General features: G+C 41.7%; 1 protein-coding gene and 1 non-coding gene across 5 annotated transcripts in view; one reads left to right on the top strand and one right to left on the bottom strand.

Annotated features, from left to right (window-relative positions):
* Window positions 1–17,999, top strand: part of UIMC1 (ubiquitin interaction motif containing 1) — a 122,856-nt gene that overhangs the window by 3,269 nt on the left and 101,588 nt on the right. For all 4 annotated transcript variants that reach the window (XM_053566389.1, XM_053566387.1, XM_053566385.1 and 1 more), the window contains exon 2: window positions 3,948–4,102. In XM_053566389.1, coding sequence (XP_053422364.1) covers window positions 3,956–4,102 — 147 coding nt within the window. In that variant the 5' untranslated portion in view covers window positions 3,948–3,955. The remainder of the gene's footprint in view (window positions 1–3,947; window positions 4,103–17,999) is intronic.
* On the bottom strand, window positions 8,876–8,983 carry LOC128569363 (U6 spliceosomal RNA). The gene has a single exon (XR_008375326.1). It is a non-coding gene; the product is annotated as a U6 spliceosomal RNA (small nuclear RNA).

The raw sequence follows: 17,999 nt of genomic DNA, 5'->3' as shown, positions 1-17,999 counted from the left end.
ACAGGTGCCTGCCACACGCCCAGCTATTTTTTGGTTTTAGCCGTCATTGTTTGGCAGGCCCAGGCTGGATTCGAACTCACCAGCTCAGGTGTATGTGGCTGGTGCCTTAGCCCCTTGAGCCACAGGCACCGAGCCAACTTCTTAAGTTTTTGACTAGCTAGTAGATATGTAGTGGTATCATTGTGGTTTTTTTTTTTTTTTAGTACTAAAGAAGAGTTTAGTATATTGGCAGATATAAACACAGGACACACTGATGGAATGTAATATGGACACAAGCCATAAAAATGTTTTCAATTTCTTTTCGTGTTCAGATCCAGCATAAGAAACTACTCAATTTCTGGAGTCACTTGAGGCAGTTTACATATAGAATGTTTATTGCAGGATGGCAGATGTGAGTCTGAATAAGCAGAGTCAGTTCTTGTGAATTTTGCCTCCATCTCTGTCCAGGCTATGAGCATTTGGAGGATGTATTAAGAAAAATGATTCAAGGAATGAAGGGATGGTAGTAGGTCTTCTCCACAAAGTTTTTAAAACTTAATAGGCAGCTGATTGATGTAGTGATGTTAGCAGGGGGTATCATTGTGTTTTATCTTTATCAACTTTATTGCTAAATATTTGATAATAAATTGCATCCCTTTGAAGTATGCAGTTGGATGAGTTTTTCCAGTTGCATACACGGTTGAAACTTGCCATGATCATGATATAGGATATTTTCATAACTCCAAAAAGAGTCCTCATGTCCCTTTTCATTCTCTCTCTCCCTCCACTCCTGGTCTTAGGCAACTCCTGATTTACTTTTTGTCACTATAGATTAGTTTGCATTTTATATCAGTGGAATAATAAAATCTGTATCTTTTATGCCTGTCTTCTTTCATCATTGAGCATAATGATTTTGAGATTTACCCATGTTTTGCATGTATCTTTTTTCACCTTTTTTTTTTAAAGATCGAGTCTTACTCTGTTACACAGATTACAGTGTGGTGGCAAAAATAACTTACTGCAGCCTTGAACTCCTGGGCTCAAGCAGTACCCTGCCTCAGCCTCCCAGGTCGCTAGGATTATGACAAATTTTTCCTGCTTTTTGTAGGAAAATTATGTTTTTGTACAAAACTCCTGCCTCAAGTAATCCTCCTTTCTTGACCCCCCAAAGTGGTAGGATTACATGTGTGAACCACTGTGCTCGGCCTATGTGTATATTTATGAATTACATATATACGAATATATTTATTTTGTGTATTAGAAAACATAAAATCGAAATGTAAGAGGGATGAAATACAGTAGAACCTCCATAGTCGACCACTTCCATAATTAAGTTAACCTAATTTTCATAGACTGAATATGCAGCACATGTACATACCAGTACAGTAGACCTTGTTCCTTACCTTGACCACCTTTGTATGTTGACCAGTTTGTTGCATGCTATGAGCGGTCAACTTACAGAGCTTGTACTGTGGTGAGAACACTTGGCTAGTAGACTGTAAACATGCTCATTAAACAAAAATGGGCTTGGCGCCTGTAGCAACAGTGGTTACGGCGCCAGCCACATACAGCAACGCTGGCGGTTTCAAACCCAGCTCGGGCCAGCTAAACAACGATGACAACTGCAACAAAAAATAGCCAGGCGTTGTGGCGGGCACCTGTAGTCCCAGCTACTTTGGAGGCTGAGGCAAGAGGATCACTGAAGCCCAGGAGTTGGAGGTTGATGTGAGCTGTGATGCCATGGCACTCTACCCAGGGCAACATAGTGAGACTGTCTCAAAAAAACAAACAAAATGTACACTAGGAGACTGGTTATACTACTGAACATCTCTAGGTTGATTCTGAAAATGTAGTTTTAACTAGAACCTTGGTAGTTCTAAGCTATTCTTAGAGGTCTTTAGGTGCTTTGGGAATTAGATGAAAACTATAAAAATTTTCCCAAGGAATGTATAGAAGAAAGACAAGTTTGTGGGTTGGCACCTGTGGCTCAGTGAGTAGGGCACTGGCCCCACATACCGAGGGTGGCAAGTTCAAACGCCCCGACCAAACTGAAACAAAAAAATAGCTGGGCGTTGTGGCGGGCGCCTGTAGTCCAGCTACTTGGGAGGCTGAGGCAAGAGAATCGCCTAAGTCCAAGAGCCGGAGGTTGCAGTGAGCTGTGATGCTCCGACTGTCTACCAAGGGTGATAAAGTGAGACTCTGTCTCTAAAAAAATAAAAATAAAAAAGACAAGTTTGCATATGATTTCAAGAGATTGTAAATACCTTGAGGCTGATCCATGGATTCATTTAGGGCTTGTACTTGGAACCTTGTGTCCAGGGTTAAGAACTCTGGCCCAGTAGTTCTCTAAGTATTAATCTAAGATCTATCTTTTTGATTTGTCAGATTTCATATAATTTCTCCTCAGGTGTTTTGGTTTCTCTCTTGGCCCTAAAGAGATATGTTTTCTTTTTCTTAGAGTAGTTTCATTGTGGTAATAGACCCAAATCTAAAAAGGTGATGGGGTTGGGTGTGGTGGCTCATGCCTATAATCCAAGTACTTTGGGAGACCAAGGTGGGAGGATTGTGTGAGCCCAAGAGTTCAAGACCAGCCTGAATAACATAGCGAGACCCTGTCCCCACAAAAAATATTAATGAAATGTTAGCTGGGTGTGGTGGTACATGACTGTAATCCCAGCTACTCAAGAGGTTGAGGTAGGAGGATCACTAGAGTCCCAAGAGTTTGAGGCTGTAGTGAGCTATGACACCAATGCACTTTTAACTCGGGCAACAGGGTAAGACCCTGTCTTCAACAACAACAAAAATATAAAAACGTGGGGTAAAGTGAGTTATTAGAATTGAAGACTTGGGTGGCGCCTGTGGCTCAGTGAGCAGGGCACCGGCCCCATATACCGAGGGTGGCGGGTTCAAACCCAGCCCCGGCCAAACTGCAACAAAAAAATAGCCGGACGTTGTGGCGGGTGCCTGTAGTCCCAGCTACTCAGGAGGCTGAGGCAGGAGAATCACCTAAGCCCAGGAGTTGGAGGTTGCTGTGAGCTGTGTGACGCCACGGCACTCTACTGAGGGCAATAAAGTGAAACTCTGTCTCTACAAAAAAAAAAAAAAAAAAAGAATTGAAGACTTTATTCATTTATATTAGAAGTATGGCACCATTTTTATAAAACTGTGTGTTTTTCATTTCTGCAGTTTTGTGTTTGCAAAATTGCCCCCAATACTTGAGAATTGATATAACAATTTAGAATTGATATAACATTTAGAACAATGTCATTCTATTTGTGTTTTAATGTATATAACGATAACCTGATAGATTAAATACTTCCATATATTTGTATTTCATGTTTTTTTTTTCTTGTGAATTGGCAATGTTTGGATCTGTTTCTGCTTCTCTAACAAAATATCTTTGGGTAATTTATAAACAACAGAAATGTTACTCACAATTCTTTTTTGAGACAGAGTCTCAACTGTATTGCTCTTGGTAGAGTTCTGTGGTGTCAGAGCTCACAGCAACCTCACACTCTTGGGCTTAAACGATTCTCCTGCCTCAGCCTCCCAAGTAGCTTGGACTACAGGTGCCCGCCAGCCACAACATCGGGCTATTTTAACGCCAAGGTCTTGCTCTGGCTCAGGCAATCCACCCGCCTCAGCCTCCCAGAGTGCTAGGATTACAGGCGTGAGACACTGTGTCTGGCTGTTATTCACAGTTCTAAAGTCTGGGTAGTCCAAGATCAAGGTGCTAGCAGATTTGGTCTCTGGTAAGGGCTTGTTCTCTGTTTAAAAGGAGGTACCTTCTTGCTACATCTTCACATGGCAGAAGACCAAACTGGGCAAACTGGCTCCCTCTTTTATAAGGGCATTAATTCCATTTATAAGAGTTCCATCCTCATTACCCACTTTTCCTTTGTATAACCAAATTGAATAGTTTCTAGAAAACTTATACTTTGAGTAAATTATTTGTCCTTGTATTCTAGACACAAAGATGCCACGGAGAAAGAAAAAAGTTAAAGAAGCCTGTGAATCTCAGAACCTGGAGAAGAAGGATGTAGAAACTACCAGTTCTGCCAGTGTGAAGAGGAAGCGTAGACTTGAGGATGCATTTATTGTGATATCTGATAGTGACGGAGAGGTCAGTATTCTGAAAAGTGGAGTTCTAGGTCACAAATTAGGCCTCTGTGTCCACGAATGGTTTGTTTTATGACAGTACCTAATGCCAGCTCGCCAAGACCATGTGATTTTTACTTAGTTTTGTTTTGATTTGTAAATGGATTAAGAATTACTTAAAAGAAAGTAATCATCAGCCCTACAGTGAAATTAATTTATGACTTTCATATGAAAGCTATAACCCAATTATAACCTAAAAATATGGGGAAGGGGGAGAGGGAGGCGAGGGATGGGGGAAGATGGGCAGAGGGAGGGTGATTGGTGGGATTACATCTGCGGTGCATCTTCCAAGGGTTATGTGAAACTTAGTAAATGTAGAATGTGAATGTCTTAACACAATAACTAAGAAAATGCCAGGAAGGCTATGTTAAACACTGTGATGAAAATGTGTCAAATGGTCTATAAAACCAGTGTATGGTGCTCCATGACCACATTAATGTACACAGCTATGATTTAATAATAATAAAAAAAAAATGATCATGCCGTTTGGTTGATGATGGATCATAGGTCTTCAGTTTTGTAACATAGTAACCCAAAGTGATATTTTAGAACTATTTGAATAATTTAAATCAATTGTAAATCTTGATTTTTATCTGTGGAAAGAGAAAGAAAATATGAATGTTATTAGGTCATTAAATATGCTTTAGATATAGTATCACCTAGCCACCAGTAACTATTAATTAGTTAAAATTAATTAAAGTCGGCTAAGGGTGGTAGCTTAAGCCTGTAATCCTAGCACTCTGGGAGGCTAGGTGGGAGGATCCCTTGAGCTCAGGAGTTCAGGAACAACCTGAGCAAAGCAAGACCCTATTTCTGGTAAAAGTAGAAAAAGTAGCTGTATGTTGTGGTGGTTACCAGTAGTTCTAGCTACTTGGGAGGCTGAGGCAGGAGGATTGCTTAAACCCAGGAGTTTGAGGTTGCTGTCAGCTGGGCTGAGGCCATGGCACTCTAGCCTGGGCAGCAGAGCAAGACTCTGTCTCAAAAAAAAAAAGTTAAAAATCAGGAGTTAGGCACAGTAATTTATGCCTGAAATCCCAGAAAATTGGAAGGTTGAGGTGAGAGGATTAAGGGCAGGTAGTTAGGCCAGCTTAGGCAACATAGACTTGTCTCTAAAAAGTTTTAAAAAATTAGCTGGCCATGCTGGCACATGCCTATAGTCCTAGCTACTCCAGAGGCTGAGGCAGGAGGGTCACTTGAACATAGAGGTTTGAGGCTGCAGTGAGCTATGATTGTGCTACTGCACTCTAGGCTGGGTGATAGAGCAAGACCCTATCCCTGACAAAAAAAAAAAAATTAGTTCCTTTGTTGTGCTAGTCATTTTCTTTTTTTTTTTTTTTTTTTTTTTTGGTAGAGACAGAGTCTCACTTTATGGCCCTCGGTAGAGGGCTGTGGCCTCACACAGCTCACAGCAACCTCCAACTCATGGGCTTAAGCGATTCTCTTGCCTCAGCCCCCCCCGAGTAGCTGGGACTACAGGCGCCCGCCACAACGCCCGGCTATTTTTTTTTTTTTTTTTGGTTTTTTTTTTTTTTTTTTTGCAGTTTGGCCGGGGCTGGGTTTGAACCCGCCACCCTCAGTATATGGGGCCGGCGCCTTACCGACTGAGCCACAGGCAAAGCCATGTGAGGCTAATGTCTGTTGTATTATCATAGCTATAGAAAATTTCTATCATTATAAAAAGCTTTATTAGAGCTTTTCTAAATCTTAATCTCTTTGCTTTTTTCCTATTTCCATTTGCTTATTGGAGTTTTCTGTCTGCCTGTAAGTCACATCTAATAGTCAGTGAACAAAGTCATTGTTTTTTCCTCCAGATTGTTTTTTCTTTCTCCCATGTCTTCTATCTTATTCAGTGCTAGAAACACTCATTTTTCACAAGCTATAAAGTTCAGCATTGGACTCTTTCTTCTTACCATCTTTTTATACATCATTTGTCATCAGATGCTTTAATTTTTATCCCCTTTTTTTGCATTCTCAACCCGTGCTGCTTTATTGATTAAAAAAAAAAAAAATACACACACGCACACACATACGCACACAGATGCAGAGTTTCTGACTTTCACAATAGCTCCTTTTTTACTCAAAGAATAAAATTTCTTGGCAGGTGCCGGTAGCTTGTGGTTAGGGTGCCAGCCACATGCCCCGGGGCTGGTGGGTTTGAACCCATTCACACCTTTTTTGGTAGAGACAGAGTTTCACTTTACTGCCCTCGGTAGAGTGCCGGCGTCACATGGCTCATAGCAACCTCCAGCTCTTGGGCTTATGTGATTCTCTTGCCTCAGCCTCCCGAGCAGCTGGGACTACAGGCGCCCACCACAACGCCCAGCTATTTTTTTGTTGCAGTTTGGCCGGGGCTGGGTTTGAACCTGCCACCCTCGGTATATGGGGCTGGCGCCCTACTCACTGAGCCACAGGTGCTGCCCAAGAATAGAATTTCTTCTTTACAATTCCAAAGATGCATAGATTTAAAAGCAACCTTCCTTTTTAGTATTTCAAGCATATTCAATAAAATTCTTTTGTCAGCTGGACACGGTGGCTCACAATTGTAATCTTAGCACTTGGGAGGCTGAAGCAGGTGGATTGCCTGAGCTCACGAGTTCAAGACCAACCTGAGCAAGAGCAAGACTCCATTTCTAAAAAATAGCCAGGTTCTGGATGGACGTGGAAGACATTATTCTTAGTAAAGCATCACAAGAATGGAGAAGCATGAATCCTATGTACTCAATTTTGATATGAGGACAATTAATGACAATTATGGTTATGGGGGGGGAACAGAAAGAGGGAAGGAGGGAGGGGGGTGGGGCCTTGGTGTGTGTCACACTTTATGGGGGCAAGACATGATTGCAAGAGGGACTTTACCTAACAATTGCAATCAGTGTAACCTGGCTTATTGTACCCTCAATGAATCCCCAACAATAAAAAAAAAAAAAAAATAGCCAGGTTCTGTGGCAGGTGCCTGTAGTCCCAGCTACCTGGGAGACTAAGGCAAAATAATGGCTTGGTTGCTGTGAACTAAGATGCCATAGCACTCTACCAAGGATGACCAAGTGAGACTTTGTCTCAAAAAAAAAAAAAAAAGAAAATCCTTTTTTTTTTGAGACAGAGCCTCAAACTGTCACCCTGGTTAGAGTGCCATGGCATCACAGCTCACAGCAACCTCCAACTCCTGGGCTTAAGTGATTCTCTTGCCTCAGCCTCCCAAGTAGCTGGGACTACAGGCACCCACCACAACGCCTGGCTATTCTTTGGTTGTAGTTGTTGTTTTGGCAGGCCCAGGCTAGATTTGAACCCGCCAGCTCTGGTGTATGTGGCTGGCGCCTTAGCCGTTTAAGCTACAGGCACCAAGCCAAGAAAATTCTGGAATGGAAATTCAGCAATGGAAAATATGTGCAACAGCAAGTGAATACAGGGAGCAACTCCTTAAGAACAGTAAACTATAATGTGGACATTATATGGGAAGAAGAGTAATCTTTAATGTACAGGACACACCTAATACTAACCTTTTTAACTACAAGAGATGGGTGGTTTTAAGGTAAGCTCCAAGACTATTACTGTTATTTACAAATTGATAATAATGTTTTGTCAGAACACCTTCCTTTATCTTTGAGAGAAAAATACTCGTTAATTGTTGGCATGACATATCATTTGTCAAGGGAGACAAAACTCTAAAACTATCTATAACCTTGAGATATATTCTTTGTTTAGAAGTATGAGTTCCTGGAGACATCTGTGATGTTTGGTTTTCCAGTATTCCTTAGTGGAATAACCAGAAGAATTTAGAGAGACTCTGTCCTTAAACTTTTATTGGTTGACAGATAATTCTATCAATAAGTGGCAAAGAGAAAATAGGATATGACTGCTCACTTCCTGTATTTGAGTGGAAACCAACATGAAAATGATACGTTTAATTCAAGTACGCACCCCTGGAAAGTTACTATTCCATTTAATCCATCCTCAAAGTATTTGTAGTGAAGTCCCATAGCAAAAAATAGGAAGTTAAAAACTAATTTTGAAAAATAATTTTTTTCTTTCCTTTTTTTTTTTTTTTTTGCAGTTTTTGGTTAGGGTTGGGTTTGAACTCACCACCTCCAGCATATGGGGCCGGCGCCCTATTATGTTGAGCCACAGGTGCCACCCTGAAAAATAATTGTTTTCAATCATGGAATATGAATCCTATAACCTAGTGAAAATCATCTAGTTTAGTCTGGAATTTTCTTATTTAGACATTTTTCAGACATCATGAATCCTGTTTGTACATTATTTGTCATAAATATTTGTACTTAAAAAGGTTATTTCAGGCGCCTGTGTCTTAGTCGGTAAGACGCTGGCCCCATATACCGAGGGTGGTGGGTTCAAACGCAGCCCTGGCTGAACTGCAACCAAAAAATAGCCGGGCGTTGTGGCGGGCACCTGTAGTCCCAGCTACTCTGGAGGCTGAGGCAGGAGAATCGCTTAAGCCCAGGAGTTGGAGGTTGCTGTGAGCTGTGTGATGCCATGGCACTCTACCGAGGGCCATAAAATGAGACTCTGTCTCTACAAAAAAAAAAAAAAAAAAGGTTATTTCAAAGTCAGAAATCTTCTCAAGGAAAATTTTAAGTTATTACAGTAAGTTAACCTGTTTATTCATTAATAAAATAAATGGCACAGATTTTTTTTTTTAAAATTAAATCATAGCTGTATACATTAATGCAATCATGGGGTACAATGTGCTGGTTTTATATGCACCATTTGTATATAAATGAAAAATATGGAACGCTTCATGAATTTGTGTGTCATCCTTGCACAGGGGCCATACTAAATCTTCTGTGTGTCATTCCAATTTTAGTATATGTGCTGCTAAAGAGAGCACAGGTTTTCTATTTTTAAAGTGAAAAAGCTCAGCTGGGCATGGTGGCTCACTCCTGTAATCCTAGCATTCTGGGAGGCTGTGATGGGTGGATTGTCCTGAGCTCACAGGTTCAAGACCAGCCTGAGCAAAAACAAGATACCATCTCTAAAAAAACAGTTGAGTCTTGTGGTGGGCACCTGTAGTCCCAGCTACTCTGGAGGCTGAGGCAAGAGAATACTTGAGTCTAAGAGTTGTAGGTTGCTGTGAGCTATGATGTCACTGTACTTTACCTAGGGCTACAAAGTGAGACTCTGTCTCAAAAAAAAAAAAAAATTATATTTTCCATCTTCCTAAAAGAAGTATTTTTTAAAAAAAACTTATGTTTAATTTCCTCCAGCCTTATTTCCATCTTGTTTAAGAGCTTGTGGGAGAACAGCTTAAGACCACTCAGTGGTTGTTCCTACCCATTGTGTGGCCTGAGCAGAGGGAGCTGCAGACCAGTCTTCGCTGGCAAGCTGGGCACTCCAGTTTTTTTTTTTTTTTTGAGACAGAGTCTCACTATGTTGCCCTCGGTAGAGTACCGTGGCATCACAGCTCACAGCAACCTCAAACTCTTGGGCTTAATCAGTTCTCTTGCCTCAGCCTCCCAAGTAACTGGGACTATAGGTGCCCACCACAACGCTTGGGTATTTTTCTTTTGTTGCACTTGTCATTGTTGATTAGCACCAGCCTTGTTGTATGGGACTGGCACTGTAACCACTGTGCGACAGTGCCAAGCTGGCACTCCAGTCTTTAGTGGGGAATTGCTAAACAGGCACAGAGGGCACTTGCATGCCTCTAACCAGTCTGCAACCTCTGGTTGCGTAGCAGTAATCTCAGGAGCTGGAGCAATCCATTCACCCTGAAATTCTTCCTTGGTCACAGCTTTCTCAGCAGCAGCCTGCTCTTCCTTTTCAATCTCTTTAGGATCTCTGTAGAAGTAGAGATCAGGCATGACCTCCCGTGGAGGTTCATGGGAGATGGTGCCATGCATGCGGAGAACTTCCCAGACCAGCATCTGCCACATCAGACCTACTGAGTGAGCTTACTTGTTGCATGGTATGGCGATCGGTCCACATAACACAGAGGACAATCTGTGTTACACAGAGCAATGGTAGGCAGGTTAAGATAAGACGCCTCTGTGACAGGCTGGTGGTCAGCCCTAGGATCAGTAACCACTGGAAGACGAGGTTCCTGGAAGGCTGCCCGGATCAGGTTAGTGAAGATTAAAGGAGTGAAGTGGCCAGCAATAGGAGTGACTCCAGTGGCAGCAGTGAACTTCAGCACAGCTCGCTGGCCAGTATTCCTGGAGGATATGACACTGACATCAGCAGGGTTTTCAGTGGCAACAATGGCCTGAGCTGCCAACAGAAGTTTTTCCTCAGGTCCTCTTCAGATTTATGATGTAGATGCCATCGCTTTTCCTTTTGTAGATGTACTGTTCCATTTGGAAGTCAAAATTGGTGCCACCTAAGTAGGTTCCTGCTTCAGAGAATTTGAAGATAACTTCCTCCTTCATTTGCAGGACATCAAGGGCTCCGGACATTGTGAAAATTTCCCTTTAAGTTACGGTGGGAATCCAGAACAATGCCATATGGGCCCTCCCTGAACAGTGTGGAAAGGCTAAAAGAAGTATTTCTGGCTAACGGAGAAAACAACATTATAGATTGAATTTCTTAGCAGGGAACAGAATTTTTTTCCTGGCGGAGGAAAATCATTCTGGTAACCTGACACACATGGCAAAGACGAGAATTAAACACCTTTTAGATTCTGTCCTGTAATGATTTTCAGAGAAAAACCATGATAAAGCTTCCAGCTCAGTAGAGAATTGATCAAAGCTTGGTACAAATGGGCTGGTTTGCAGACCTTGTTAGATAGTATTCTTAAGCAGATTCAAAGGAGTGAGTTTAATCACTGACAGCTCTCACTAACTGGTTTTGTACCAGTTTTGTACCTGGTCCACTGATTTCCTACATCTATACTGCCTGCACTCCTTAAACCCTATTTGTGTGAATGAACTAGTCACTCAGACACATTCCATTTATGTATCTTGTGGCATTTTCTGAGTTTGTTCATGAATAGCATTCCACAAAACAGAATCTGCATGTTTTATTTTCATTTTATCCATACCCATAATGACTTTATGTCATCACTTTTGCTGAATAGTTCATAGATTTGTTCTTCAGTTATATAAAGGGAAAGTTTTCCAACGTAAAACAAACAGCTTTTTTTGTTTGTTTTGATTCTTAAGCTCAAACAGCAGAAGATATGATTTATTGTGTATTTGTTACACTCAGCCACAACTGAGAACAAAACTAGTTTAGAATGTCAGATCTAGGGTAAGGGATGAATAGGGACTGTTTTGATATGAGCAAGATAGGTCTCTCAGGGATGGTCTTGGGGATTGGTAGCAGTGAAGTCTGAGATCCATTGAGAGGCAAGTTCTAGATAGTAGTATGCAGTCTAACAACTTGTACCAGTGTCCTCAGCCTCTGGCATTCTATGCTTTCATGGCCATCCTGTGTGCACAAGCAAGCAGTTTACTCAGATCTCTGCCTCATCTTTGGTGCTTCAACCTGTGCATTTGCTTCTTCCTTTACTTGGTTCCCACAGTGTGGAAGTTTTTAGAAAGATGGTACTAAGGCTGAGAGCTAACATATGGCTTTTCCTGAGTTATTTTTCTTATTCTTCATTGCCACCCTGGAGTGCTGATCCTTGTACTGACTTAGGTCTATGTAGGAATTCCTTGTGCAGTGCCTTCAGAGACCACCTAACATAGTACAGAGAAGAAGACGAGGATGCAGCAGTGGCTGATTACAGCAGATTTTTTTTTTTTTTTAATGAAGTCTTGCTATGTTGTCCAGACTGGCCTTAAGCAGTCCTCCCACCTCAGCCTCCCAAGTAGCTGTGACTGCAGGCACAAGCCACCATGCCTGGCAACTGTAGCTTTATAATTATTTTTGAAACCAAGTAGTGTTAGTTTTCTAACTTTGTCCTTTGTCAGAGTTATTCTGTCCATTCTAGGTCCTTTGCATTTCTATATCAATGCTAGAATCAATTTGTCAGTTTCCATAAACCCTCTCTTGGAATTTTGATTGGACTGGTTTTGAATTTTTAGGTCTAGGGAGAAATGGCATCTTAACGATATGGAGTCTGTGTTTTTTTTTTTTGGAGACTGAGTCTCACTCTGTTGCCCAGGCTTGAGTGCCATGGTGTCATCATAGCTCACAGTAACCTCAAACTCTTGTGCTCAAGTGATCCTCTTGCCTCAGCCTCCCTAGTAGCTGGGACTACACGCACCCGCCACAACATCCAGCTAGTTTTTCTATTTTCAGCAGAGACAGGGTCTTGCTCTTATTCAGGCTGGTCTCCATCGAACTCCTGAGCTCAAGAAATCTATTGGCCTCGGCCTCCCAGAGTGCTAGGATTATAGGCATGAGTGACCATGCCTAGTCTAACCCTTAGTCTTTAGATTAAATAAGTCATTTGCTTAATTTCTCTAAGCAATATTTTCTCATTTTCAGTCTACATGTCTTTCACATGTTTTGTCAGATTTAATTCTTAGTATTTCATGTATTTTTGAGCTCTGGTAAATGTTATTTAAAATTTTCTCAGTTTGTTGCTAAAATATACAAATAGCATTGAATTTTGTGTATTCTTGAATTTTGCAGCCTTGCTAAATTTGCTTATTCTCATAGTTTTTTTTTTTTTTTTTTTTTGTAGAGACAGAGTCTCACTGTACCGCCCTCGGGTAGAGTGCCGTGGCGTCACACGGCTCACAGCAACCTCTAACTCTTGGGCTTACGCGATTCTCTTGCCTCAGCCTCCCGAGCAGCTGGGACTACAGGCACACGCCACAACACCCGGCTATTTTTTTGTTGCAGTTTGGCCGGGGCTGGGTTTGAACCCGCCACCCTCGGCATATGGGGCCAGCGCCCTACTCACTGAGCCACAGGCGCCGCCCAGTTTTTTTTTTTTTTTTTTTGTAGATTCCATTAGATTTGCTATATTAGAATAGTCGTGTTGTTTATAAGACTGTTTTACTTCTTCCCTTCCAGTGAAGAAACCTTTTCTTTCTCTCTTTTTTTTTTTATTAACTCATAACTGTGTACGTTGATGCATTTATGGGGCTCAGGGTACAGATTTGATATACAATGTGAAATGTTTACATTGCAATGATTAACACACCCATCACAATTATACTTCTTTTTTTTTTTTTTTTTTTGAGACAGAGTCTCACTATGTTGCCGTAGGTAGAGTGCTGTGGCATCTTAGCTCACAGCAACCTGAAACTCTGGGACTTAAGCGATTCTCTTGTGTCAGCCTCCCAAGTAGCTCGGACTATAGGCGCCTGCCAGAAGGCCTGACTATTGTTGCAATTGTCATTGTTGTTTAGCTGACCTGGACTGGGCTCAAACCCCCCCAGCCTCGGTGCATGTAGCCAGAGCTGTAACCACTGTGCTATGGGTGACGAGCCTATGCTCGTTTCTTAATAGTTTTGAAATGTACCATTGCATCATGAACATTAGGTGAGGTCCCTGCAATACCCTTTTTCCTCCCCTTCCCTTCTACTTTCTAGACTGTAGTTATGTTTTATCATTCATATGAATGTGTAGGTGATTATATATTGATTTCATAGTAGTATTGAGTACATTGGATACTTTTTTTCCCATTCTTGAGATACTTTACTAAGAAGAATATTTTCCAGCTCTATCCAGGTAAACATAGATGATGGGAAGTCTCCCATCTTTTTATGGCTGCATAGTTTTCCATAGTGTACCTATACCACAATTCTTTGATCCATTCATGGGTCGATGGGCACTTGGGCTGTTTCTATGTCTTGGCAATTATGAATTGGGTTGCAGTAAACATTCTGGTGCAAATGTCTTTGTTGTAAAATGATTTTTGATCATCTGGGTATATACCTAGTTGAGGAATAGCATGATCAAATGGTAGGTTTACTTTTAGTTCCCTGAGTATTCTCTAAACTTCTTTCCAAAAAGGTCTTTTTAGCTTGCATTTCCAGCAACAGTGTAGAAGTGTTCCCATCTCTCTACATCCGGGCCAACGTCTGTAGTTTGGGGATTTTGTGATGTGGGCTAATCTTAGATGATTAGATGATATATCAAAGTGATTTTAATTCACATTTCTCTGATCATTAAAGATGATGAGCATTTTCTCATGTGTTTGCAGGCCACACAAACTTCTCTTTCAGAAAAGTTTCTGTTCAAGTCTGTTGCCCACATAGAAATGGGGTTATTTGTTCTTATTGATGAGTTTGAATTCCTGTGGATTCTAGTTATTAGATCTTTGTTGGAAGCATAACCGGCAAAATTCTTCTCCCATTCTGAAGGTTGTCTTTTTGCTTAACTTACTGTACTAGTTTTCTAGTTTGATCAGATCCCATTAATGTATTTTTGGTGTTGCTTCAATTGCCGGTGGGGAGGAGCCTCCTCATAAAATATTCTAAACAAACTAATTTCTTTAAGTGTTTTCCCTGCACTCTCTTCTAGTATCTGTATAGTTTCATGTCTTAAGTTTACATCTTTTATCCAGAGAAAATAAATTTTTTTTTTTTTTTTTTTTGAGATAGAGTCTCACTATGTCACCCTTGGTAGAGTGCCATGGTGTCACAACTCACAGGAACCTCCGACTCTTGGGCTTAAGCGATTCTCTTGTCTCAGCCTCCCAAGTAGCTGGGACTACAGGCATCTGCCATAACTCCCGGCTATTTTTTGGTTGCAGTTATCATTGTTGTTTGGCAGGCCTGGGCTGCATTTGAACTCACCAGCTCCGGTGTATGTGGCTGGAGCCGTAGCCGCTAAGCTACAGGGCCAAGCCAAGAATTTTTGTTAATGGTAGTGTCAAAGGGATGTTAAAATCTTCAACTATTATAGTGCAGGGAGATACCAATATCAAGTTGTTCATATCCTTAGGGTTTTCTTTATAAATTGAGGAGCATTTTGGTAGGGTGCATAAATGTTAATTATTGAAATCTCTTCATGTTGGGTATTTCCTTTGACAAATATGTAGTGACCATCCTTATCTTTCTTTATCTTTGTTGGTTTAAAGCTAATTGTATCTGCAAATAAAATTGCAACGCTTGCTTTTTTCTGATTTTCATTTGCCTATGTTATAGATGTCCATCCCTTTACCTTGAGTCTATTTTTATCCTTAAAAATGAAATGAGATTCTTTTTTTTTTTTTTTTTTTTTAATGAACAGGGCTGCAGTGCAACTCTGGTCTTCTGGTTCATAATCTGGAGCTCTTTTATTTATTTATTTATTTATTTTTGCAGTTTTTGGCCGGGACTGGGTTTGAACCCACAACCTCCAGCATATGGGGCCGGTGCCCTACCCCTTTGAGCCACAGGCACCGCCTGAAATGAGATTCTTATGCAGTAGATATCTAGTCTGAGTTTATGTATCCAGTCAGCCAACCTGTGACTCTTTAGAGGACAATTTAAACCATTCACATTAATTGAGAGAATTGATAAGCCTGGTAGTGTTTTGGGTGTCATGTTTTTCAAATGTCCAGTAGACATTTTTAATCCTTTCACCACTGTGGAAGTTTTTTTTGTTCAGAAATTTCTGAGTGAGTTTACTTTGGTGGTAGAGCATTGTTCTGGTCCTTGTGGAGGGGTCTGAGAATATCCTGGAGAGCTGGTTTAGTTATGACAAATTTCTTCAACATGTCTATGTCATTAAAGTATTTGATTTCTCCATCACAAAGGAAACTCAGTTTAGCTGGATACAGAATCCTAGGCTAAAAGTTGTTTTGTTTTAGGCAATTGAAGGTTGATGACCATCCTCTTCTGGCTTGAAATGTTTCACCTGAGAGATCTGCAGTCATTCTGATATTTCTCCCTTTGTAGGTAATGCTTTTCTTATGTCTGGCTGTTTGCAGAATTTTCTCCTTTGTTTTAACTTTGGCAAAGTTAATCACAATGTGTCTAGGAGATGCTTTATTTGGATTGAGTCTTCCTGGGGTTCTGAAACTGTCTACTATCTGAATTTCTGTATCTCTTGCAATGCTTGGGAAATTCTCCTCCATAATCTCTTGGAGTACAGCGTGGTCTATTCAAGGGCCTGGTCCCCTGAGTTTCATGTCTTAAGTTTAAATCTTTTATCCAGTGAGAATCAGATGTTATCTGTACCATTAGGACCATCCTTTTCTCCTTCAGAAATTCCTGTAAGACAAATATTTGATCTTTTGGAGTGATCCCATAACTCTCTCAGGGAATGATCAGTTTTTGCTCTCCATTTATCTGTCTCTTTGAGCATTTGGGAACGTTCAAAAGCTTTGTCTTCAATTTCAAAGATCCTTTCTTCTGCCTGGTCAACTCTCTTACTGAGGGATTCTACTGTATTTCGGAGCTCCTTGAATAACTTTTTCATTTCTTGGAGCTCTGCTGTCTCTTCTCTCATTATGTCCATATCTTTGGTGACTTTGTCTTTGAATTCATTAATTTCTTGAGACAACTTTAGAACTACTCTTTGGATGTCAATTTCTAACTTTTCTTCTATTCTATTCATCTTATTTGCCATCCATATTCTGAAATCGATGTTTTACATTGCAGCCATTTGTCTATGCATGGCATCTTCACTTGTATCTCCTTTGTCATTCTTGGGGGGGGGGGATTGATCTACTCTGGTTATTCATGTTGCCAGAGTTCTGTGTTTCACACCATGTTTATTTTCCACTGTTTGGTTATTAGAACTGGTAGAGTGAGATTGAATTGGGGTTCCCAGGTAGTAAAGATAATCAGCCCCTTACCCAAGCACTAGGCTTTGTAATTGTGGCTTATCCCCTACAACCTTACACAGGCCCCTTTCAGAGTTTTAGCTGGAGACTCAGAGGACCTACTTAGTGAGGTAGCGCAAGCTGGTTCTGTTTTGAAATCAGCCAACCTCTATACTATCCTAAGAAGCCATGGTTTAAATCTCAGCTGTGGAGAGATATAGACAACTGTGGCGCCCTGCCCCCACCCTTCAGTTCTTTTCTGCTATAGAACTTTGAAGGTCAACCTCAGAATGTCCCTGGGTGGACAGCTCCAGCCATGAGTTCCAATCAAATTGTCTTGGGCAGTACAAACCCTGCTCAACAGAAAGGGATCCAAGGGTCTCCAACAGCACAATTGGATCCAGGAGTCCATGCCCCCGCCCGCCAGACTCAGTCCATACTGGTGTCCGCGTCTCTGCTTGCCAGCCCAGTTGGAGTCAGGGGACCATGCCCCTGCCCACAGTCTCGGTCCACACTGGCAAGCCTCTGTTCACTAGCCCAGTTTGAGTTAGGGAACCATGCCCCTGCCTGCAGGTCTCAGTCCACACCTGGAGTCTTGCCGGCTCTGTTGTAGTCAGGGGACCATGCCATTGCCCTCCAGTTTCAGTTCACACCCAGCAAGCCTCTGCTTGCCTAGTTGGAGCCAGGGACCAGCCCTGCCCCCCAAATTCAGTCCACACTGGGCAATCACTCTCCCACTTGCAGGTGCCATCAGAGTCGGGGGTTCTGCACCCCTTTCCGCCAGCTTGGAAGAGTGGACAGACTCAAACAGTATATACATCAACCAGATTTGAATGCTGGTTGGAGTGGACTTGCCATAGGTTTGGCTTCTCAGCCATACTGAGAAGGTTTGGGCGCCCAAGGGCCTGGCATGGTGGAAAGGTCATGAGAAGGTCTTAGCAGAGGCCTAAACAAGGCTGTCTTAAATCTGCCTGCTGGGATCAGAACTCCACTCTTGGGACAGCCTGAGGGACTCCCACACCCCATGGGAACTAGAGTCTGGGGGTACTCTGAGCCGTGCTCTTGAAGGATTCTTGTGAGCTTTAAAATCCAAAATTCAGTAGGGTCTGAATGCAATCAGGCAATCACTGAAGGCAACTAATTTTGGAATAATGACCAGTGGGGTTGCTGGCTGTGCTCTTGGTCTCCAAAAAATACCACAGCGCCACCTGGTGTCCTGGTGACACATCGCACTATACTGTTAGCAAGAGCAAGG

This window comes from Nycticebus coucang, chromosome 17 (assembly GCF_027406575.1).
Source record: "Nycticebus coucang isolate mNycCou1 chromosome 17, mNycCou1.pri, whole genome shotgun sequence".
NCBI classification, from domain to species: Eukaryota; Metazoa; Chordata; class Mammalia; order Primates; family Lorisidae; genus Nycticebus; species Nycticebus coucang.
This window is presented reverse-complemented; position numbering and strand designations above follow the sequence as displayed.